The 24493-nt window shown below is 48.3% G+C and overlaps 1 protein-coding gene across 1 annotated transcript; it reads left to right on the top strand.

Annotated features, from left to right (window-relative positions):
* The first annotated feature begins 2142 nt into the window (after positions 1 to 2142).
* GABRQ (gamma-aminobutyric acid type A receptor subunit theta) lies at positions 2143 to 24459 on the top strand. Its single transcript, XM_025460683.3, has 9 exons — positions 2143 to 2342; positions 4443 to 4531; positions 11478 to 11545; positions 12904 to 13124; positions 15058 to 15140; positions 15581 to 15718; positions 16243 to 16395; positions 17826 to 18076; positions 18694 to 24459. The coding sequence occupies exons 1-9, from the start codon at positions 2194 to 2196 to the stop codon at positions 19672 to 19674; spliced, it is 2133 nt and encodes a 710-aa protein (XP_025316468.1). The 5' UTR covers positions 2143 to 2193; the 3' UTR covers positions 19675 to 24459.
* Positions 24460 to 24493: the final 34 nt, after the last annotated feature.

The raw sequence follows: 24493 nt of genomic DNA on the forward strand, positions 1-24493 counted from the left end.
TTGTTTTCCATGAAAAATATGGGACGGGTTGCCTGTGAAACTTGATTCTAGGTGCTGGGAACATCCTGCATCTAAATAAATCTACTCCCATCTGCTGGCGATTGCCTGAATATCCAGTCAAAGTCCTATCACACCAAAAAACAAAATAATGATCGGGAAGTAGGCAAACTTAGAAACAGAGATTCTAGTTTGGGCCTCTACTGTTATGTAAACTCAGGCCAATCCCCTTTCCTTCTCTGGGCCTCAGTTTCCCTATATTACAATCTGGATGTTTGGACAAAATGACCTAGAATGGCCGTTCCATGTTCATCAAGCAAGGATTTTTTTTCTAGGATGCCTGGGTGACCAGGGAGGATGGGGGCATAACTAACAGCAGCAGGGGTGGGTTCAACTGACCCACATCTGTATGTGATAGAGACATATGGATCCCACCATCCTTTTTTATTTCTGCACCTATGTGGAAAGGCTCGAGCATTTGCTGCAATGGCAAGGGAAAGAGGGGACAAGGAGATGAGTAGAGGTGTGAGGGTGCTCTGCTTTTAAGACAGGGAGCTTCGATATTCATTCTTTAAAAGTTTGATTCTAAAATGGTTAAGAAGGCTGCGGGAAACACTCAGCTAAGCAGGTGATTGAAGCTTTTCTGAGTACAAGCAATTCCAACTCACCTCACCAATTACTGAGCGAAAGTGGAAGAGGGCTGTATTTCTGTGTGAATGTTCTAGCTAACTAAGAGGGACCTTCAAATTCATTTTCATTGCAACTTTTCTCAATGGCATGCCTTAGGAGGTTCACTGTTGGTAAATGTGACTGAAGTCGATTTGTTGATTGCCCATCTGGCCCACGGGCTCAAGGGCGGTTTTTCTGAACTTGCTTTGTCATGTATCAAAGGTGGGAAAAGCAGAGGGGATTGAGTGAAGTAATTTCCTTATCCTGTGACATCCTTTTGTTTCACAGGACAGTAATCAAAGTAGTGACAAGAATAAGAGCCCTCTAGTCAAAATGCCAACATTTCCACACTATGGAGCTGGAATGCAAAAGCATTGCAGTGGAGTGCTCTTTGAAGGCTACCTCCCTTGAACATCCGAAACACTGGCTTTGGTCTTCTTTATCCTTCAAGGTGTCAACCGTGGACTCTCACTTCCACTCTGCGTGCCCCCGCTATGGGACAGAGTAACATCTCAGAGTGATCCTGGCTGGTGAATCTTTCCAGTTCCCTGGGCGCCTAAACTTGGTGCCAAGAGCACTCCGAGAAATTAAAGTCTTTAAGAAATTCTTGGGCTACTGGAATCCAGTGTCCGGCCTGATGGGAGGGGCACCCCCGCATGGCCAGAGCTCAGCCATAAAGCCCACTGGTGATGCCCCACTACTGCGACCAGAGGCAAGGCAAGCGGGATTACTAGGGGGGCAAGATAGATGTTTTCAGATCTCCAGCTGTGTCCAGCTCTTTCAGAACACACATTCAGCCAGGGCATTCAAATCGCCTCCCTCCTGTCACCGCAAAAAAACCTCAACACAAACACCAAAAAAGCCCCCCAAAAAACCAAAAAGCAAAAAGCAAACAACGGCGAAAATCCCAAACAAACTCTTGGACACGCGCTCTTCCAAGAGAAACCCACCTTTGGCGTTTTCGCAGAGAGGAAGAAGAAGACGCCCTGGGGGCCCAAAGCCGCAGACCTGTGCCCCGCCCCCAGCAGCCCGGCCCCCCTCCCCCCTTCACCCCCTCCCCCGGCCCGGCCCCGCCCCTACCGGTGTCTGGAGCCGGCCTGGGGACGACTGCAGAGGCCTGGAGGGGCGGGGGGCGCGCGGCGCGCAGGCTGCGGGCGGAGGCAGCCGCGCGCGCCTTTTTGTGCGGCTCCCGGGCCCCGGCGGATTGGTTGGGTCGGCGCTGCCGTCGGAGTGGGCGGAGCCGGCGGGGCGCGGCGCCCAGAGTCCAGTCGCAGCCCCGAGCGGCCGCAGACGGAGCGCACTTCGCCGCGGCGGGGTGCGCCCTGGGGCTGCGTCGGGCAGAGCTGCCGCGGGGCTGCTGCTCCTGGGCTCTGGGCTCCAGCCCGAGCCCGCGCCGCCTGCGCCTCGGCCCGTCGCCGCGTCTCCTTAGAGACTCGTAGCGACCCCTCCCCAGCTCCCCGCAGCCCATCCCTTTCCCCGGCCGCGCACTGCCGTCTCGCGCGCCTTGCAGCCCGGGGCGGGGTGGCCATGGGTATCAGGGGGATCCTGCGAGCCGCCGTGCTCCTGCTCCTCATCAGGACCTGGCTCGCGGAGGGCAACGAGCCCAGTCCTACCCCAAAATTCCACTTCGAGCTCTCCCCGACCGTGCCCGAAGTCATCCTGAACCTCTTCAACTGGTAAGCGGGTGCCGCCAGCCCGGGCATGGCGGCGACAGGGACCGGGGGGGGGGGTGCGGCCCCGGGCCTCCTGGACGGAGCGGGCTGGGGTAACTTGAACCCGGTTCGCCGAGCCCCGGCGCTGGGGTCCCGCCTGCGGGGCTCTGGAGCGGGTGGGTGGGAGTGCAGGCGGCGAGTGAGATAGAGCTGGGTGCTTCAGCCCACCTGTTACCGCGGAGCCCCGCAGGTGCCCAGACTGCAGCCCCGGGGGCAGGGGGACGACGATGCCCTCGCCGCGGGGTCCGCCACGCACCCCCGGGACCGAGGCCGCGGGCAGGTTTCCCCAGTCATATCCATTGGCACCTGTGGGATTGGGGGGGTAAGGCAGTACGGGGTGATGGACAACTCACAAAACATAGACAGTATAGAGACACCTGTTTGAGTCAGGATTTTAGAATGTTCCCTGAAGCTTGTGCGTGTGTTCGTGTGTGTTGAGCGGTGAGAGACCTTTTCCGATGCCGCAGATAGAAATTATTGACTCAACCTCATCGGAGCCCAGAGAGTGGATCAGTGGCTACATAACCCTATTAGCCGTGTGGCTTGAGATGGGTGTGCTTTGTACGCACTCCTGTGAAAACATTTGAGGATTCGAGGTTTGGGTTTTTTTTTCTTTTCTATGTGATTTCAAGTTTGTTTGGGTCTGCAAATATCTGAAGAGATGTTAAACAAACAGACTTTACATGTAGATCACACAAAAATGTGTATTTGCAGGAGCTACGGATCCTGAGCATTGTCGAATGGGTAAAGTGTGGTACTGAACAGGTGGGAATGCGTAGCTTTAATTCAAGAGTAATACATGTGTACACTTTGGAATGATGCAAAATGAAATTTTGTCATGAAAGATGATTAGGAATGATTTTTAAATGACAAACCAGAAATGAACATGTATTCAGAAAAAAAGTGGGGGGGGGGCAGTCTGGCAAGGTTCCAGCAGACAGCCCTGCAATGTCCTCCACCCGACATACCAGACTGCGCTAGTGAACTCTCTCCCCCTCTCCCTCTCCATCTCCCTGACCAACACACACACACACACACACACACACACACACACACACACACACGCTCAGATTTGCAGGGGCTGATGTTCCTTCCCTGGTCAATGCGTCAAACATCCTAAGAGTCCTAGTGAAGCCCAGGGCCTGTTCTCATTCACAAACCCCTTTTGAGGAAAAGAGCCCCACAGAAGATCCAGGTGAATTGGATGAGCTTCAGAGACTTCTAGAAAGGCCAGCTCTCTGCAGGGCTGGGATGGGTCCACTTACATGTGCTCACCCAAAACACGTCTAGGCTGGAAGCATATGCTTTGCCAGAGAGAGGTCTGCTATGTCTTTTTGAGAACAGCCCTTGGGCCCCAGAAATCTAAAATTGTTTGGGTGAGGGTCTTAAATCTCTGCTCCATGAGCAAGGCTCTCTCTGCGTCATGTGCCATATGTCAAGTCTTCATACACAGAGTTGTATACGCACAAGATTTACATAGACGTGACAACAAAATGCCCAGTCGTAGCCTATGTAGGGGAAATGTGACTAAGCTGGAGGATGTAAACCGGCTGGCTCAGCTCAGGAAGACACCGAGGGTGGAAGATGACTTTTCCAAAGGCCATCAGGTGTCCCTGGGAACACTCCCACTGACCTGGAAAGCTGCATTCAGGATGTTGACAAGATGGAGCTTCTTCAGGGGTTGAAGTAATGTGTTTATCTCAGGGCTGGAAGCTGCCCACTCCCTCCCCCCTTCACTTCCCCTCCACTCTCCCCTCCTCATTCCCCCCCTCCCCAATCCTGCCCAGTAACAAGCATCCAGTCTTTGTGCCCCATTCTCTGGATAACAGCGGAAGAGGGGGAGGGGGGAAAAGGAGTCTGCGTCACTGCTGCGCTTCTGGCTGACTCACTGTTGGAAGGGAGGGGAGCAGGGAGAGACGGGTACATGTATGACTGTACATGTCTGCATGTGTGGAGGAGAAAAGAAGGCCCTTGCAAGTTGACATCTGGGGTGTTCTTTGTTCCCTGAGATGCAATGTGGCATGTACTGATGACCAGCATTTCCCAATGACTTCTCTGTTTCAGCAAAAAATGTGCAAATGAAGGTGTGGTTCACAAGATTTTGGACAGGGTCCTGTCGAATTATGATGTCCGTCTGAGGCCAAATTTTGGAGGTAAGACGTATCCAGATTCTAGAAGCCTTTGTGTTAGGTGGAATAGAGCTGAGACAGATGCAAGGAGACAAGCCCTGTTCTGGACGCTGACCAGTGGCACTCCCCAGGCTCAACACTTTTGCCTCTCCACACCCCACCTTCCCCACTCTGTGGAAAAGCTGCACGAGAGCACTTCGAGGCCCCCAACCCCCAGGCCTTTTGCTCTACCCCTGCAATTTCACCCACTTCTCTGCCTTCTTATGCCCCTTCCCTTACAACAGCCTGAAGTGCACTCCCTGGTGTGGCTGGAGAAGCAGTAACCACAGACAAAACTGCTGTGTCTCACAGGCTAGACTTTTCTGCTCCATCTCTGGGGGCTGGGGCGTGCATTCTTCTACTTGAGCCCACATTCTTTGCACCTTGGACACTTGCAAAGTGATTAGCTAGTTCAAAACTAAGGGCACCATCATCTCAGTCTAGTTTACTTTTCCCACCCAGGTCCTGGGCACTTGTACCCCACCACCCCTCAGCCAAAGCCTTCAGCTCCCACCAAGTTCAGTTCATTCAACACACTGCGGTGTGATCTTTGTAAATCCAGCCTTGTCACTTACCTCTCAAACTTTTGATGGCATTACTTAACTGCCAAATATAATCCAAACTCCTTACCCAGCACTGAGATCTCAAGCACAGAAAAGAGAAATGACCAAGAAACTGAAACGGGAAGCCAATAGATGAGTTTCTACTTTAATTCCACCTATCCTCCCCCCTGGAAAGGGGTGCCTGGGCTCAATCACACAGCTTGAAGGGACAGCCAATCTACTCCCACCGCACAGAACAGGAGTGGCATCCTTTGGCCCAGGAGCCATCCAGGAGACCTAGACCAAGGGCGGACAAAAGGAGGGGTACGCTAAAGAAAAGTTAGTCACATTTCCGTCCAAAGGAAACAGAGAAAGAGCTAAAAGTCAGAGTGGCTACGTTGGAGAAAGCACTCCACTTCCTGCAAGTGTTAGAACTACACACATAACTCTAAAGGGTTAATTAATGCTAATGGTCCCCCTGGGTACATATGAATAGAGGTCTCTGGAATTCACAACAACCTCCACACTGAAGGGCTGAAGGGCACACAGCCAGCGAGGTCGACCGATGGGGGCGCTGTGATTTGCCTGGAGAGCCCCCAGGAAAACCAAAGCTTCATGCTTTGGAAGCGGGCTGCTTAACTGGTGTTGCCTGGGGACAGAAGGGGCAGTCCCAGATCCAGGGTGAGTGTGTGCTGCACCTTAGAAAGCTGGAGTGGAGCCGGGAGAAGGCAGGTTCTTTCCCAGATGCTTGGGCCCAGCCAGCACCCCATTGTGCGACACTGGTTTTGGAAATGCTGCACCAAACTCCTGTGGCTATCAAGGGAGTTGCTACTACACTTCCTCCCTTCTTCATGGTCACGCTTCTCAGGAAATGCTGACCAACAGCTGGTCAAGTACACCAAGCATACCCTTCGCACTTTTTCAGGTTGCAGTCTCTGCAGGCATGGGGGTGGGGTGGGGGCAAGGGCAAGAACCCCAGCCTCTGGGGATTATCAGGTGTGGCTGGTCCACAGTATCACCAGGGCACCTCACAATCGTCTTCTGAACTAACTCGGATTTGTTAACACCTGATGCCTAACCTCCGAAGTTACACTAAGCTTTATGGGCATGTACACCTGGGCCATATGACAAAAGATGGGTCCCTGATTTGGCCAAATAGTAGATGAAGGTGGTAGAGCGAGGACAGTGCATGACTTCCCGGCATTTAGAGAGAAGGAGGCGCTACATGCTCTGTCTGCAACTGTTATATGGGCTGGGGGTGGGGGTGTCAATCAATGGGACCCTGGGTCAGGGGCTTCAGGGTTGGGGTAACCCAGGACTCCCTGTAATGCCTCCCACTAGACACAGAATCAAATTCCCTTCTGTCCAAATGAAATTGAGATTCTAGGACATACACACACACACACACACACACACACACCTCAGATACAGAGGCCTCACCTAACTGGTCAGGGTGGGTGGGTCAGTAATGAAGCTATGGGAACCTTATCACTTCAGGAGGCAAAGGAAGAGGAGGAGGAAGAGCCAGTTGCTTCTTTCTGGGCAAGAGAGGTAGGGATTCCACAGTGTTACCAATGGCAAGTCCTTGGGGACTTCACCTGGTTCAGCACCTGGCATGACATAGGCCTAGAGGAAGGGAACGAGTGGGACATCTTCATCATTCCTTGATTTATCTGTTCTTCCTCTCCTACTCTGATGGCTGCCAGGAAAGACAAGGACTCGTGGTACCAAAACCTTCAAGAGGGAGGAAGTGGTTAACCCCTTTCTGCCTTCCTGAGCCCATCAGGAGGGATAACAATGGGAAGTGAGGCTGAGACCATCACCCGAGAGATAGCATTTAGACACCTTATCTGGAAACCTCTTGTTCCCCTCTGTGGGGTACCTTGGCTAAACTCCCACAAGGTGTCCCCTCTAGATGGGTAAATTAGAAAACAGTCCCAGGTGTCCTTCCTCCAGGCTGCATCCCCAGGCCAGGATTCCTGGCTTGGTGAGGGGAATGTGAACTTCATTTCAGCTCCCACATGCTTCTTCCACTGGGGGCCCTTGGACAGGGCTACCTCCTGGCCCTTTAGGGTTGAGGTCCCCCAGGATTCCACTGTAAGAGATGGGGTTACCTGAGTGGCACTAAGATGAGAAGTCTGACCCAAGAGTGAAGTGGGGGCAGGGATGGCTGCCTGGCCCCTCTAGGGTTCGTTGCCTGGTGAACACACTTTCCACCCTCTAAAGGCCTGTAGGGAACCTCAAAGGCTATAATAATAAAAGAACTACATTTCTAGAAACCCCTATCACTACTTGTGTTGCCAGGGATCATTCACGGGAGCCCTAAGTGCTGGAGTCTGGGCTACGCCCTCACAGAGAGGCCCATTTACTTCTCAGCTGCCATTCATATGCCAATGCCCCGTCACTTGTCACTTTTTGAAGCACTAGAATAGGAATAACACTTTTTCCTCTTTGCAGCTCAGTTTCTTTTCTTCTTTAAATTTACATTTTTTAAAAGATTTTATTTACTTATTCATGAGAATACACAGAGAGGAGAGAGAGAGAGGGGGAGAGAGAGGCAGAGACACAGGCAGAGGGAGAGGCAGGCTCCATGCAGGGAGCCCGACATGGGACTCAATCCCAGGTCCCCAGGATCACGCCCTGGGTGGAAGGTGGCGCTAAACCGCTGAGCCACCCAGACTGCCCGCAGCTCAGTTTCTCGGCTGTCAGCCTGCAGTGAAGCCAGTGGGCTAAGTTGCAAGTGTCCCGCATGTTCCCCTAGCAGTGTTGTGGTGTGATACATATAAAATAATGGCTTAGCTGTGGGCCTGGGTAAAGGCAGCTTTCAGCCAAAGGGAAACCACAAAAAAGTGTTTTTCCACTGCACCGTATAGTTTACTACATATTTTCACATCCTTTATCACGTTTGAGTGGGCAGTGCTAACTCCTAGGACAGAAAAAGAAAGCCAGGAGGTAGAAACTCACATAGACACACATTCAGTCACACTCACACCTTACACATGCACAGACAACAGGAGCATGTTCTCACAAATGCACTCAACAATTTATTCATACACAGGGGTGCCAGAGTGGCTCAGGTAGTTAGGTGTCCAACATCCGCTCAGGTCATGATCTTGGGGTCCCGGGATCAAGCTCCCTGCTCAGTGGGGAGTTTGCTTGTCCCTTTCCCTCTGCCCTCCCCCCTCCACTCATGCACTCTTTTTCTCTCTCAAATGAATAAAGAAAATCTTTAAAAAAATGTATTCATACACACATTCACCTGCTTTTGCTCCCATGTTCACTTATACTTGCACACCAACTTGCTCACATATACAAACACACTGTGAAATTCACTCACATACATACCAACTTCCACACACAGACGCTGGGATATTCACATACATGGATGTACACATGAACACGTTCACACATTCGTTCATATACATGAGTCACATTCACCCACACGCAGAAAAGAGCTTACACATAAACTAATCTCCACATGCTTATACATGCACATACACTAACATAACTGCACACACATAGGCGAATACAGTCACTCACAGAGGAACTTGCTCATACACATGAACATGACACAAACATGTCCACATATTTATCAATTCCCACAAATGTGCCCACACAGGAACACACATTCACATCCACATGTGGAAACACTCACACATTAACCTGCTCACACATTTACTCATCCCTGCACAGTGACACATGATCACAGGTGAATATGCTCATGGATTCACTTGTGCATCAGTATGGTCACACATTCAATTACACACAAACACAGTCATGTACACTCATTTAATCACACACAAACATGCTCACACACACCCACTCAAGCATATAAATGAGCTTACATACAGACACCCACATATATAAGTATGATGAGTGTGAGGATGTAAACATGGTCACTGATCACACTTCTAACTTGTATACAAATAGGGCCACACACACAAATATATTCACACAATGAACATGCTCACTCACACTGACACAGTCACATACAAAATTTCACTTACATTCTCATTCATTCACACAAACACTTTCATTTACACATTCCTTCATATATGGACTTAACATGCTCACACACAGACTTACACATGAATATGCTCAGACACATGTATGCACAGACACATCCATTCAACACACAAACATACATACACTCACGTAAAAGTATCTTTCACATACAAACATGAATGCATTTGCTCACACGTGGACATGCTTAAAAATACATTTATAGGTAGAGGCTCACAGACAACCCACATATTTACTCCCACAAAATACACTTAAATACATACGTGTTCACATGTACTAGCTCACAAACACACTTAAAAATACTGATATATTCACCCACATTTCTATATGAATGCAGCATATTTATAGACATGCTCACCCATTTACTTTCTCACAAAACACTTAAAATATTTAATGTTTAAATATTTATACACACAGACATGGTCACATCCACTCATGTACATGCTCACACATTGACTCCCACACAAACATGCTCACATATATGAACATACAAATTTGCCCACACACAAACTCACAAATACAAACCTCCCATGTTCACTTGCACATGAACACATTTCATATACTCACTTCCACGCACCAACCTGCCTACATGCTTACACACTTACATGCAGTGTATGCAAGCACACAAGCACACTCATGGAATCAGTCATATATGAACACACACATTCACTTCTATGCATGGACATGCTCACGTACACACACACACATTTACACACACAGATAAGCTCACAAATACACCCACGCTCAAACATTCCCTTGCACATTAACAAGCTTACATACATTCACACATAATCACAATTCACTCACTCAGTTACACTCATACACGAACACACGTTCATTTGCCTATGAACACACACATTCACTCTCATACAACATGCCTACATACATGCAAATGCTCACATATTTACTCCCACACAACACACTTAAGTACACAAATGTGCGCATGCATTCTCACTCATATACTCACATGCTCTCATGTGCACAATGACACCTTCACCTGTGCATGAGCACAACCACACATTCACTCATGCACATGAATGTACTCACCCACACTCATGTGCACAACACACATGTTCATTCACACAAAGACACATATTAACTCACATACACTCATGCAAATATGCTCATACACAACACAAACCTTAGCTCTTGTTTTTGGGCTCATTGCTCTTGAGTTTTTATCACAGAAACATTTAGAAAAAGTGTGCTTCATCTCCTTATTTTCTCTTTATCTCACCTGACCCCTTCCTTTTATCCTGTCATGGCCAGGCCCTGCTCTAAGTGGTTGGTTTGCATTAATTATGAGATCAGTGCTGTCATTATTCTGAGTTTACCCATGAGGAAATTTAGGTTTGTACAGGTTAGGTAACTTTTGTAATGTTTATTTAAATTCCAGTTAACGTACAGTATCCTTTGAGTTTCAGGTGTATAATGTAGCAATTGAACACTTCCATACATCACCCAGTGCTCATCACAAGTGCCCTCCTTAAGCCCCATCAGCTGTCTCGCCCATCCCTGTCCTCCTACCCGCTCATCCCCTCTGGTCACCCTCAGTGTATTCTCTCTAGTTAAGAGTCCATGTCTTGGTTTGCCTCTGTCTCTCTTTTCTCCCTATGCTCGTTTGTTTCATTTCTTAAATTCCACATATGAGTGAAATCATATGATACTTGCCTTTCTCTGACTTATTTCACTTAGCATTATACTCTCTAGCTCCATCCATGTCATTGCAATTGGCAAGATTTAATTCTTTTTGATGGCTGAGTAATACTCCATTGTATAAACACCACATCTTCTTTATCCATTCATCAGTCGATGGACACTTGGGCCAGTCCCATAGTTTGGCTACTGTAGGTAATACTGCTATAAACATTGGGGTGCATGTGTCCCTTCAAATGAGTATTGTTTGTATTCTTTGGGTAAACATGGAGTAGTGCCATTGCTGGATCATAGGGTAGTTGTATTTGTAACTTGTTTTTTCTTTTATTTAACCATTTTTTAAAGATTTATTTATTTATTCACAACAGACTCAGAGAGAGAGAGAGAGAGAGAGAGAGAGAGAGAGGCAGAGACACAGGCAGAGGGAGAAGCAGGCTCTATGCAGGGAGCCTGACGTGGGACTTGATCCCGGGTCTCTAGGATCACACCTTGGGCTGAAGGCAGTGCTAAACCGCTGGGCCCCTGGGGCTGCCCTATTTATAACTTTTGGAGGAACCTCAGCCACTCCGGAAAACAATATAGAAGTTACATAACTTATTCAAGGTTGCACAGCTAGTAAGTGTCGCAAGAGGGTCCAAAGCTAGGCAGTCTGGCTCCTGAGTCCAGGCTTTCCCATAGTCTGCATGTAATAGTGTCTTCCTGTGTTATAGGTGCCCCTGTGCCCGTGGGAGTATCCATGTATGTCTCCAGTATCGAGCAGATCTCAGAAATGACTATGGTAAGTGTGTCAGCTTCAGTAATGGGACTGGGGACAGGGCACATGTGGCAAGGAGCATGGTCATAAGCCAACTCTAGTTGTTCTGACTCGCGGCAGAGCCCACATAAGTGAACATGGTAGCTTTTAGAAACTACAGCCACCTTGAACAAAAAAATAAATCCAAATGAGTTATAAACCTAAAAGTTAAAGGCTTATGAAACTTTTAAAAGAGAATGTAGAATATTGTCTTTATGTCTTTGTGGCAGGACTTTTTTAAAAAGTCACGGAAAACAGAAACCATACAAATAAATTCTGGAAATTTCCCCTATATTAAAATTCTAACTAGCCAAGACTTCTGGAACTTCTGTTTTACAAAACAGACAACAAAACCAGTATAACAAGTGTAAAAGGATAAGTCAGAGTGGACTAAGATTTATGCAACACGAAGAGCTGCTCTTGGAAATCTATATAATTCCTGGGCATTATAGAGAGAGAGAGAGAGAGAGAGAGAGAGAGGCAGAGACACAGGCAGAGGGAGAAGCAGGCTCTATGCAGGGAATATTTTAAAAACAATAGAAAAATAATTAGAAAATTTGAACAGGAACTTCCCTTTTGTGAAGACAACAAAGTGGCAGATAAACATGTGAAAATATGTCAGACTTTATTATGAATCAGTGAAATGCAAACTAAAACCAGAGCAAGAATCCATTACATATGCACCAGAGTGACAAAAGTCCAAAGTCAGACAGTACCAGTCTTGGCCAGGCATGAGCATTGGGAACTCTCATCTGCTTCCAGTGAGGGGGTAAAGGGGAACTTTCACATCACAATTTTTATTTCATGTTGATTTTGGTGCGTACTGTGTGTTCACACAAGGGAATAGTCTCTCCAGGGCAAGTGAACAGATTTTAATTACAGACATCAACATGAATGAGTTTCACAAATAGAATTTTGAGTGAAAGAAACTAATTATGAATACATGCAGTGTAATTCCATTTGGAAGAAAAAATTAAAAATAGATCCAAGCAATATGTTTCCTAGAAATACCTATATAGAAAATAAAACTAACAAACCAATAGAGCTATTATCACTAAAATCTAAGATAACAGATACTGCTGGGAGGTAGGTGTGGGGAATATGCTCTAGAAGGAACACACTGAAACTTGAAAGTTATTGGTAATATGTCATTCCTTAACCTGGAGTTTAAATACATGAAGTTCAGTTTATTCTTAACATCTAACATTCTTATATGTTCCAATACTCGTCTGTATTTGTGATGTATTTTGTACACCTGCATGCATGTGCGCACACACACACACTTTGAGGATGGAAAATTGGATGAGCTCACTTATGACTGGAATTTCCCTTTCTTTCTCCAGGACTATACGATCACAATGTTTTTCCATCAGACCTGGAAAGATCCACGTTTAGCATACCATGAGACCGACCTGAACTTGACCCTGGACTATCGGATGCTGGAGAAGTTGTGGGTGCCTGACTGCTACTTTCTAAATAGCAAGGATGCTTTTGTGCATGATGTGACTGTGGAAAACCGCGTGTTTCAGCTTCACCCGGATGGAACGGTGCGGTATGGCATGCGGTGAGTTTCCTTAGGGCCTTGACGACCATCCTGGCAGGCTTCCTTCTTCCCACCACGTATCCCATAAATGCACCGTAAGGGACACACTAAGGAGCCCGTGGCTTTCCACGTCTGTCCTGCACTGCCCCCTCACTCCTCCTGCACAGTAGTCAAAGTGAAACCTTCAGAGTTTCTCACAGCCATCCTTGGCTGCCCTGTCCCCACACCTTGGCCATCCTTCAGTCTGTAACTTCAATGCCCTCCTTGTCAAGAAATCCTCCTCAATTTTCTCAATTCGAAGAGCTCTACCTCCACCTTTTATGCATTTTATACATTCTGTTATTTATATTTGTTTCTTTTCTCTTCCATCAAGTGAGGGAGGGAGACAAATGAATGGTGAAGCCCATTCAGGGAGGGAGGGGCTCAATCTCGGCCATTGGTCATATTTGCATCATGCAGGGGGCCCGGGGTGTGCGGTACTATGCCTGTTGTCTATGGCTCTTACACGTAGGATGTGTACACACTGGAAATCCTCACTGGCTTATTTATAGCACAGCATATGGTCACTGAGCCTCTCGTCACAGCATCGTCTCTTACAAACCATCACTTAAGACAAGCATAAGAGATAAACGGAGCTCAGAAAATTTCTCCAAGAGGTAGTTGCACCAGGGTTCAGCCTCTGTCTCTGAGTCTCTCTTCCCCTGGGGTGCTCCTGCTCTATCCCTTTGTTTCTCTCTCTCTCCATGGTCCAAGGTGCTAGAGTCAGAGAACAACAAAGCTTGCAGGAAACAAGGTCACTGGTCATACTTGTTTCAGTTAAAAGGGCCCTCAGCTAATAAATGCTGTGTGGACGATTCATGGAAGGGAGACAGACAGACAGGCAGACACATCCCCACACACACACACACACCCTACCCGGTGTACAAAATAGAAATCACCGCGGTACCTGGTGGCTCAGTTGGTTTAGCGTCTGCCTTCGGCTCGGGTTATGATCTCAGGGGCCTGGGATCGAGCCCTGTTTTGGGCTCCCTGCTCATTGGCGAGTCTACTTCTCCCTTTCTCTCTGTCTGCCGCTACCCCTGCTCGTGTTGTGTTCTCTCTCTCTTTCTCTCTCTCTCTCTATAAAATAAACAAAAAATAAAATCCTAAAAAAAAAAAAATTGGAAATCACTTCGAGGTCTAGCCTTCCTTCTATGTGGTGGGTCACTTGTCTCACTTCCCCAGCTCCTCCCAGATCCTTCCTCAGATTCCTGTCACAGACCCACCACATGGCAACTTGAAGCCCCTGCCCAACAGTCTGTATCCCACCTGAGACATGTTAATACGTCCTACCCATTTATACCTACTCCCGTTGTTTTGCTTGGCCCTGGTGGCCTACGTGCATAGGCAGACACAGAGAGAGGAGAGCTCAGTGGGAGCACCTCCCACCCCGGAGCCCAAGGTGGGCCTGGGCTACAGCTCGCATCCCTACATGCACAACACATACGGGCACTCCACGTCAGATTGGGTACCTCAGCTGCTTCTGTGCAGCCCATTTGGCTCTTGCCAGTTTTGCTCCTTTTTCAGCAAGAAAGTCCGTTCCCTGTCTCTCCATCCAGTTTCCTCCAGAGCCTTTCCCATCCTATTGCCCTGTGGTTTCCTACTGTACCTCTCTGTTCCTTGCCTCCTGCCACACCTCTTGGTTTCCCTGTCACATACACCTGCCCTCTCCTCCCTGTGCAACTGTGAGTCAGCTCAGCCCTAGGAAGGAAGGGAAGGAAAGGAAGAGGGAGGGGAAAAAAAACAGAGGGAGGGAAGGACAACCCAGCTCGAGGGTAGGCAGTTTGGGAAGGTGTTGGGTGGGTCGGTCGGGACATGGAGCGCCTCTCTCCTCCACACCCCTGCAGTTTTCTCAGGAGTGGCTGCTGGCCTAGCCTTGACTCACTTTTCCCTTCCTTTTGCTTTTCCTCTGCAGACTTACCACCACAGCAGCATGTTCCTTGGATCTGCAGAAATTCCCTCTGGACAAGCAGACCTGCAAGCTGGAAGTGGAGAGCTGTACGTATATCTTCCGAGGCTGCCTCTGTTCTACCTGGGGTTCAAAAGGTGGAGTAGACAGTGAGAGGGAGGGCGTTATCTCCCCTACTCCCTGCCTCCCCACTCTCTCGCTCTTCAGTAGATGGGCAGGCAGGCAGACAGAGGTATATATGTAGCATCTGGCAGAAAGTGGCCTTTCACGCGTAAATAGTTCCACAGGGACATTGTGGACAAGCCAGTGGGTAGGAGCACATCTGTTTACTCTGCTTCCTTAACTAGCTAAGAAATTCCTAAGTGAGACTTCCTTTCCTAGTGCCCCCCTCCCTTGTGCTCAGACACAGAAAACCACAAAGGTGCTCCAAAAGTGCACGTTCTGACCATCCTTTGGATTCCACAGACTGCTCTGGCGTGAAATCTGCCCATGCCTGCTTTCTCAGACCAACTCTCTCTCCCTCTCGCAGATGGTTACACGGTTGAAGACATTGTATTATACTGGGAAGGCAATGGGAATGCCATCCAGGGGACTGAGAAGCTGCACATTCCTCAGTTCAGCTTCCTGGGAAAGACGATGAGTAGCAAAGAGGTGTTTTTCTACACAGGTGGGTGTGATCTTCTCTCCCATTTCTTCTGTCTTTGGTACCCTGGTAAACTGCATGTCTGTCTGCCTTTGACCTCTACACTCTCTGCTGCCTCCTCTCCTATTGCCTTCTGGCTCTGGACGCCTTCCAAAATCCCCTTCAAATGAGGAAATCAGTGTGGGAGTGCTTGGCCCAGTTGACACTCTATGAGTGCAAAAGGTTCATGTGCTTGCTGATAAAAACAGGCCTCCTCTCCTGAGTCAGCCTCTCCCCACTCTGTTTGTATCTTTTAAATGTTTCCTGTATCCCCCATCTCAAAACCAGTTGACATGAAACAAGTGACGAAGGAAGGAGGAGAGAACAGACTTGTCATGCCATATGGGCCTACTGACATGCCATGGTCACTGGCCTTAAGGCAGCAAATAGGGTCACATTGGCAGATTGCCCAGGCTGGAATATTAGAGGCTTCCCCTCCTCCATCCTGTACTTCACCCTGAAAATCCCCTCGGCCCTGCCACTCTAATACCATTGTGTCTCCTTGCCAGGTTCCTATGTGCGCCTGATACTGAGGTTCCTGGTCCAGAGGGAAGTTACCAGCTACCTTGTGCAGATCTATTGGCCTACTGTTCTTACCACTGTCGTCTCTTGGATATCATTTTGGATGAACTATGAATCCTCTGCAGCCAGGGTGACAGTTGGTAGGTCCTGTCCTCATCCCAGGGAGGAACTTGGATGATCTTGCTCAGAAAAAAGTCGAGAGTAAGAGAGGAATACTTGGAATGGTGTGTGACCACACAGGGAAGGAAGCAATATGGTGCCTGCCCAGCAGGCATTTATAACCAGGGGCTTAGCAAGTCCCCAAAAGAGAGCCCGATGTTGGAGACAAATGTGAAAAAAACATCAGGGCTGGGATCTTGCCCTGTTGGCCCTGAAGTATTAGAAATCATTATTTGCTGGATGCATGAATGAACAAGTCATACATTTAGATCAGAAATGCAATACAACAAACGTTGATTAAGCAGCATATCAAAATGCCCATCAAAATGGCAGTAGAGGACTTCCAGAGAAGCTGCCCTCAATGGGTGTCTAGTGGGATGCTGGGATAGACACTGTGAGATGCCAAAGGAGGAAATGACCAGGTCTTGTTGGCTAAAAGTGCACCAAAAAAGTATTGCTCGGGATCCCTGGGTGGTGCAGTGGTTTGGTGCCTGCCTTTGGCCCAGGGCGCGATCCTGGAGACCCGGGATCGAGTCCCACGTCGGGCTCCCGGTGCATGGAGCCTGCTTCTCCCTCTGCCTGTGTCTCTGCCTCTCTCTCTCTCTCTCTCCGTGTGTGACTATCATAAATAAATAAAAATCTTAAAAAAAAGTATTGCTCAAACTGGGTTTTCAAGGCTTGCAGGACGCAGAGGCATAAGACTTGTCATTCAGTAAAACAGGAAATCACTATTAAAAGGCACAGGGGCCCTAAAAGGGGAGGACATCCCAGGGTGCTTGGGGCAGAAGCTGGGGAAGTAGGAAGAGTCACAGAGAGACAGGAGGGCCAACTGGGAAAGACCTCGAAATTCCAGTTTAAGCAGTTAGAACTTCCTGTCCCAGCAATGGGGAGAACCAGGTGGTTTTGAGCAATACCTGGGAGGGGCCTACAGAATCAGCTCCCAAGTTTCTATGGACCCAGTGTGCCCCATGTCCAGGTCTGGTTTATCCTTCACCATCTTTGGGGCAGACTTCTCAGCCTCCTTCTTTAGGAGCACATGTTGGACTGAGCCTTTAAGATTTGGGTAATATTTTAAGGGCTCACAAACCTTTCTGAGGGACATGAGCTAAAGGAAAGCCTACATACTGAAAGGCAAAAGAGGCTGGAGATGTAAGTCACTGTGAAACCATGGCTGGAGATTTTGGACTTGATTCTAATGAGAAAGTCACAATCATCAAAGCGTGGGCCAAGTATAAAGCTGGGGAGGAAGAGCAAAGAGAGCGCAAAGTCCCCAGGCCTAGAGAGCCTAAGGCCTTTAGCTGAGGGTCCTCCCCACCCCAGAGATACATCCTTCCTGTGGGACAGGGGCCTGATGGCTCACCCAGAACTTCAGCCACCTGAGGAGACTAATCCTGTGCCATGTTCTTTATAGGTCTGACTTCAATGCTCATCCTGAACGCCATCAACTCACATCTGCGGGATAAACTCCCCCAAGTTGCCTGCATTAAGGCCATCGACATCTATATGGTCGTTTGCTTCTTATTCGTGTTCCTGTCCTTGCTGGAATATGTCTACATCAACTATCTTTACTACAGCCGAGGAGGATCCCGGCGCAACCAAAGGCGACGCAGGAGAGCCCGAAGAGTCATGGCCCGCTACCGATATCGGGAAGTAATGCTGCAGGTTTGGTTTTTTCAGCTTTCCCTGATTAGGGAGGGATTAGGCACCTCTTATGCCTAAGCTTAACCCTTGACCCTTTCACATTTCTTGGTTCCTTTAATCCTTGCACCACACACACACACACACACACACACACACACACACACACACATCAGATAACAAAGAACTAGAACAATTTATCATCACTCCTTAACAGGTCAAATCATTGTCCAAAGGTCACAAGGCAGTAAGTGGCAGAACTAGATTTTCCCAGACCTTTTGACCTCAAATCCAGTCCACTTAGTATACTTTCAAGGGCAGGTGATAGAACCAGAGGGAAGGGGAGCATAGGGAGGCTGAAAGGAAGAGAAAGACACCAAAGGGGTTGGCCTACCCCTCCATCCTTTGCTCTTTCAATTCCCAAAGCCATGCCATGCTCAGGCTCTCATTGCCAGCAGCACATTCATGGCCAGTGGTACCCCCCTCCTTCACAGGAAGCCCAACCACATCTGCCCGAGGAGGCCTTGTCTCTATCCACTGCATAGCACTCCAGGGAGAGCAGCTGCCCCAAGGAAACGCAGGCTTGGCAGCCCCCGTGGATTTCCCTTACATGCTAATAGCTTCTTGGTCCTGTTCCTCAGCCCTTTGCAAACCGAAGATCCCAAGAAGAGATGATTCTGTCAGTGGAAGAGATCGACACTCACATTGCAACTGTTGATGAGGAAAGCCCTCTCTCTCCTCTTCCCTCCCCACCACCAGTGCTTATTCATGTAGGGCTTGCAAATCCTGATGCCATAAATGTGTCTACTATCTCCTTGAGGGAAGACCAGATTAGCATAGAAGATGAAAGTGGCTCTCTGTCATCCAGGCCAGCGCGGGCCTGCCTGGCAAGCCTAGAAAGCCTCAGCTCTTTGACCTCCATCCCAGGGCAGGCCCCACTGGCCACCGCAGAAAGCCTCAGCTCACTGTCTTCTCTCTCAGAGCTGGCCTCGCTGGCCTCTAGAGAAAGCCTGAGCGATCTCCCCTCCACCCCAGAGCAGGCCCCACACAGGTATGGCATTCACGTTAATGGTTTTGAGAATGATGACAGTGTTACTCCTACTGAAATGCGCAACCTTGCTGAGGCCCATGACCACGCTGAGATCAGTGACCCAGAAGACCCTGAAGAGAACTTCAGCTTGGATGAGAGTCCTGTCCATATCCCTAGTGGGAGGCCTCTGCTGCTCTACGGCCACAGGCATGTGCGGGAAGCAAGCTGCAGCCTTGATGAGATCCGTAGCAACCTTAATGAGATCCGTAGCAACCTTGATGAGATCCGTAGCTTGCCTGATGACATCAGAGTTGAGAGTGGCTACCTTGACCTTGAGAAGCAACTCAGGTATGATCTTTACAACTGGAGGCCTAATGCTAAGAAGTTTATGCGCCTTAACCGACGCAAGGACAGTAACTCCGAGTCTGATGACAGTTGCCCGCCAAGTCCTGGGTGTTCCTTCACCGAAGGGTTCTCCTCCAAGCTCTTTGACCCTGACTATGTCCCTAAGGTCGACAAGTGGTCCCGGATCCTCTTCCCTCTTGCCTTTGTGGTGTTCAACATTGTCTACTGGGCATATCATCTCAATTAGTCCCATAGTGCCCCTTCATGGCTCCTCTCAATTCCATTTTGCCTTCTTTCTTCATTTTATTTTCTGGTTATTTGGGCAGTTGAATCAGTTCTGCCTTTCTCTTTATAAACATGAGGTGGGAAGTAGTTGGAAAGGATGTGTTCTGGCTGGAAGGAAAGGGATTGAAGAGGAGTTGGAGGTGAATACCACATTGATTTTCCTTTTCTGCTAGAAGACTATCACCTTTTCAAAGCCTTCCAATATCTCTGAAGCACAGAAAAGCCCCTAGAAATGTTTGGAGGACAAAGTCAGGGTGGGAGACAGAGGAAGGATCCAAGCCCTGTGCATGAATATTTCTGGGGGGTTTTCTGCACCCCTCCCTGAGGTATTGGATTTTTTTTCTTTTTCGTTACTTTTATACTTCTGTTTTTCCTTCCTAGGGATTATGGTCCTTGTTCACCCCCTGACAGGAGAAAGTCCAGCTGGGTTGAGCAAGGGTACACAGGGGAAGGATTAGCCATGGCTTGAAAGTGCCTCTTCCTCACTATTTTCTTCTGTTATGTTTTGAATGCAGTGTTGTGGTGTGGGATTGGAAATGGAGTGTGGGTGAGTAGGGGTACTGAGTGAGATGTCAGAGTGAGTGACAGATCATGTTTCCAGCAGGAGCTTGCAGGGGTGATGAGGTCAAGTTGGAGACTCCCAGATTGAACTGACATCATTGAAGGGATTGGACCTTCTCTTGTCTATATTTCTGCTTCACAGTGCTTGACTGTACAGATGGGGTACATCTGTCGGTCGGATGTTGGATGCTGACTTGATCACTAGTCACAGAGCAAGCACTTGCCAAACGGAGACTAGGGTCAGGAAATTTTTGACTTGCTCTTTCGTCACCTGATCTAGAATAGCAGACAAACAATTGTTGTGAATCTCTATAGTAATCCTGTGTGTCTAGTGCATAGCAAATGTCAACAAGCTCACTGACCCATCACGTTGTTACACCCTCACAGGAGCCCAGTAGCCAGGGAAGGCAGAGCACATTGTCCCCAGTGTTCCAAGGGGAAAAAATGGAGTTTATGTATCATGCTTCAGGATATTCAGCTAGTAAGTGGTAGAGTCACTCCACTTGCTCTTCTCTCTTCTTATCCTCTTAACTCTCTCAACTGAAGTGCTCCCCTCTCTCCTCCCCATCTTTACAAATGGGGGTGCTCCATCAGGTTCTGTTTATTTGCCAGGCACCAGACCAAATTCTATAGCACCTGGAACAGCTGTGCAGGAAGTGACCAGTGACCAGCCACTGAGCGTGAACCCAGCATGTGGAACACAGCCACCGCCCACCCAGTGAGGCGGCTAAGGGAAACAGAAAGTAGCCTGCACCCCAGTTTTCTTGGCAGCTCCACCTCATTAGTAGAGGCCATGGGAGAATAAGATTTACCAAGCGCTCAGCCTATGTTTCTCCTTCCTGCCCAGGCAGCCTCTCCTGCAGCCCCTCAGCCACCTCCCCTCTTGATTGTGTTTCTGTGTTTGTGTTTCTGTGTATACCTGAGTGCATGTGTGCATCAAGGTAATTATGTACATACAACCATTTGAGAAGCTGTACAGACCTATGTATATCAGTGTAAATCTATATTGGTGTGTATAAGAGTGTATATATAACAACATGTGGTGCATGTTTGTGTGTGCACACCCCTATGAAAGAGTGTGTGTGCTTGTGTGTACACACATGGGTATATGCTGTGTGTGTGTGGGAGCATATGTGCATACTCAAATTTATTTATCTGATTTGAATAAGTGTGAAAGGAAATACACCTGAGAGCCTATATATTTCCTGTTGGTGGCTCTTCTAGAACCACCTGATTTCCTTTGGCCTGTTCCCATATAAGTGGGGGAGGGCCTTATTTGGCCGGGCTGGTTAACTGACTGTTCCTTTCCAATTCCCTGTTCCAGGGAGCAGTGTCTCCCGGTCCCCATCCACTCTTCTCCTCCTTCCACCCATCTGTGCTGTCTCCTGGACAGAAGACACAGGAGAAGTGAATGTGGTCCCAGGAAGTGACAATTTAGTGCCTTGAGGTAGGAGGTGCTCGAACATGGGATAAGCTGGGAACACAGAGCATTGTGCTTTGTTTGTCCTGGAATGACATGTTTGAGGTCAAAGGCAGGGGTTGGCCAAGGGAGGGCCGAGGGCATGCCTTGAAGATGCATCAAGAACAGATACATGATGTAGACAATGGGTGGGGAAAGCACAAGAACTGGAGAGGGAGTTGTATATAGCCCTTATAACTCATCCCCTTATTGCAATCATATTGTAAGCCTGACACGTGTGGGGGCTGAAGGCAGCCAAAAGCAGGTGGGTGATGTGAGGAAATAGCCCAGGGGAATCAACTGCAACACCGGATGCAGAGAACCAGAGGTGCCTGGGAGAGAGCTGCAGGTATGGACCGTGGGGACGGGTCCTTTAGGGGTCACAGCACTATAGTAACCCATCCTGCATCTTGGGACCATGATGGATTTGGAATCCAGGAGTCCCTCCTCTCACCCTCTCTAGGGAAAGAGATTGTCAAAAGAGTGAGAGGATTCACCAAGGAGAGAGGTGCAGAGGAGCCCCAGGGGCTGATTACCTAGATCAGCCCAGCTTCTTGTGTCTTCTTCTCTATACACACAAGGTACAAATAGAGCCTCCTACACATACACAGCCAGAGAGACCTACACAGTCATGCATACATGTATACACATGTGGGCACTCACCCTCAGCACTAAATGGATGTATACACAAACACATTTACACTCACAGCCACATACATATTCACATGCACAGTCACACACTATCACCCTCCTAGTTGTGTGCATGCACACACACAAAACAGCTAAAAATAAAGAAGTTGCCACTGAAATGTCTAAGCTCGTCTCTCTTTTTGGACACCTCTCACAGGAAGATGCAGGTTGGAAGGAGAGAAATGACCCCACATCTGAGGCTCCCATCATGGCTATTGAAACACTTGCTTCCTGGAGCCTAAACGTTGGTCGGTTGATTGGGATCTGAGTTTCCAGGACCCTGGGGGGCCTTGGAGCCCTGTGGGAATTGAGCCATTTATTTGGGGTGATGGCATACAGAGAGATTTGAGCAGTGGAGACCAGAAAGTAGGTTTGAAGATGTATTTCACATCAATGCACAGGAAGGCATCAGAGCTCAGAGGAGGGGGTGGAGAGGCCAGTTGTAAATATCTCTGTAGATCCATGTAGCTAGATAAAATATTTATACCTTAAAAAGAACATCTTGCCCTAAAGTGCTGCAACAAGAACAGTCAAACTCGACTGCAACTCACACCATGTGAGGTTAAGTGTCAAGGTGAGGTGGAGGTTTGGCAATGACACCTTTGCGGAAGTTCGAAGCTTCTGAGTCGTTCATCATGGATTTGATCGTTCTAGCCTGCAGATTGCCAAATCTCCCCTTGCCGTGTTCTGTGTGTGTTCTGTCGTCAGCGTCATCGTTGAGCCCCATCCTTAGCCAGCTGCCTCCATCCCCTCCCACGCCTCATCTAGCACCAGGTAACTCTGGAAGTGCAGAGCATCTGGCAGGGCACTCTTGGGGGTCCAGTGAACAGAGCCTTTCTCAGCCCCAGCCAATCAGAGAGTGCTTATGGTGAGAATCATTTGGAGCTCAGGTGAAAGGAAGTGTCTCGTTGAGCCTGGGATGGAGCACCCCTCACTTTGCTTTCCTACCCACGTTTCCTTTCTTTTCTTCACATGGGCTATCCCATTAACTCTGTCCCTAGAATTCCTTTTCCTGCACTACCACAGGAAGGACACCCTCTGTCTCTTCAGAGTGTCCTCTTGCTGTGAGGACATGTGACACGTTTCCTGCCACTCTTTGCCCGTTCCATCTGCCACTGTGGGGTGCCTTTACAGAGATAACGGATGATCTTATGGTTCTTACTGGAACTTGTAAAATGTATTCATACAACCCGTGTCATCTTGTTAATAGCAAGGCAGTGAGGTCTTTGCATATTTAGAACTGAGTTTTGCTGAGACTGTGGCCATTCCTAATGAGGTTTCTTTATTCTGTACATAAAAGAACTAACCCTTTGAGCTATTAACTAATGAATGCATTTGCTCAGCTATCAACCTGCATGGTACCCTGCCGTGGTGATGAGCATCAGAGGAAATCGTGACTTCTATTGAAAGTGCAGTGTGTTTGTGTTTGTTGTGTAGTATCCTGTGATCCATATGAAATCTCTATTATCAGTGTTGGGTTTTCAGGGTGGGGGGGAGTGTGTTACAGTATCTCTCTGATATTTCAATTATAAAATAGCCCCGGTTGGTCAGGGTCACCTCTGTCAACGTGCGTGAGACTTTGCACCCACTATCTTGCCAGACTGCATCCCTGGGGTCAGGGGTCATCAGCAGAACTGAAGGTGCCCGAGTGTAGTGAAACTGGCTGTAGTGCCTGACTTTGGGCAGTGCCAGAGAGTTCTTCAGTGCACAGGCAAGGCAGTGCCATTCTGAGGCAAATGAAATACAGTAAAACCACAAACATGGACATCTTCAAGGAAACCAAGAGAGGAGGAGGACCAAGACCCACATGTCTTACTGGCCTGACCTGCAGAAGGGTGCAGAACATCAGAGACCACCCCCTACCCCCAAGACAACCCAGCCTCTTTGTCCTCATTAAATGTACAGTGTTGCATGAAAAAGACCTTGACCAATCTGGACTTCAAAGAAGGAAAACATGAAGAAACATCAAATTATGTTTCTGAAAAGTATGCCAAAATAAAGGTGTGTAAATAGTCAAAAGGAGAAAATAAATATATATGATAGCAATTACACTTATGGGTTGTTGTGTTTA

This window comes from Canis lupus, chromosome X (assembly GCF_003254725.2).
Source record: "Canis lupus dingo isolate Sandy chromosome X, ASM325472v2, whole genome shotgun sequence".
NCBI classification, from domain to species: Eukaryota; Metazoa; Chordata; class Mammalia; order Carnivora; family Canidae; genus Canis; species Canis lupus.

Excerpts from the sequence above, each read along its gene's own strand:
- GABRQ (XM_025460683.3), top strand. The coding sequence starts at position 2,194 with ATGGGTATCAGGGGGATCCTGCGAGCCGCCGTGCTCCTGCTCCTCATC. Across the intron at positions 2,343-4,442 it reads ATCCTGAACCTCTTCAACTG|CAAAAAATGTGCAAATGAAG; the intron begins GTAAGCGGGTGC and ends TCTCTGTTTCAG. Across the intron at positions 13,125-15,057 it reads ACGGTGCGGTATGGCATGCG|ACTTACCACCACAGCAGCAT; the intron begins GTGAGTTTCCTT and ends TTTCCTCTGCAG.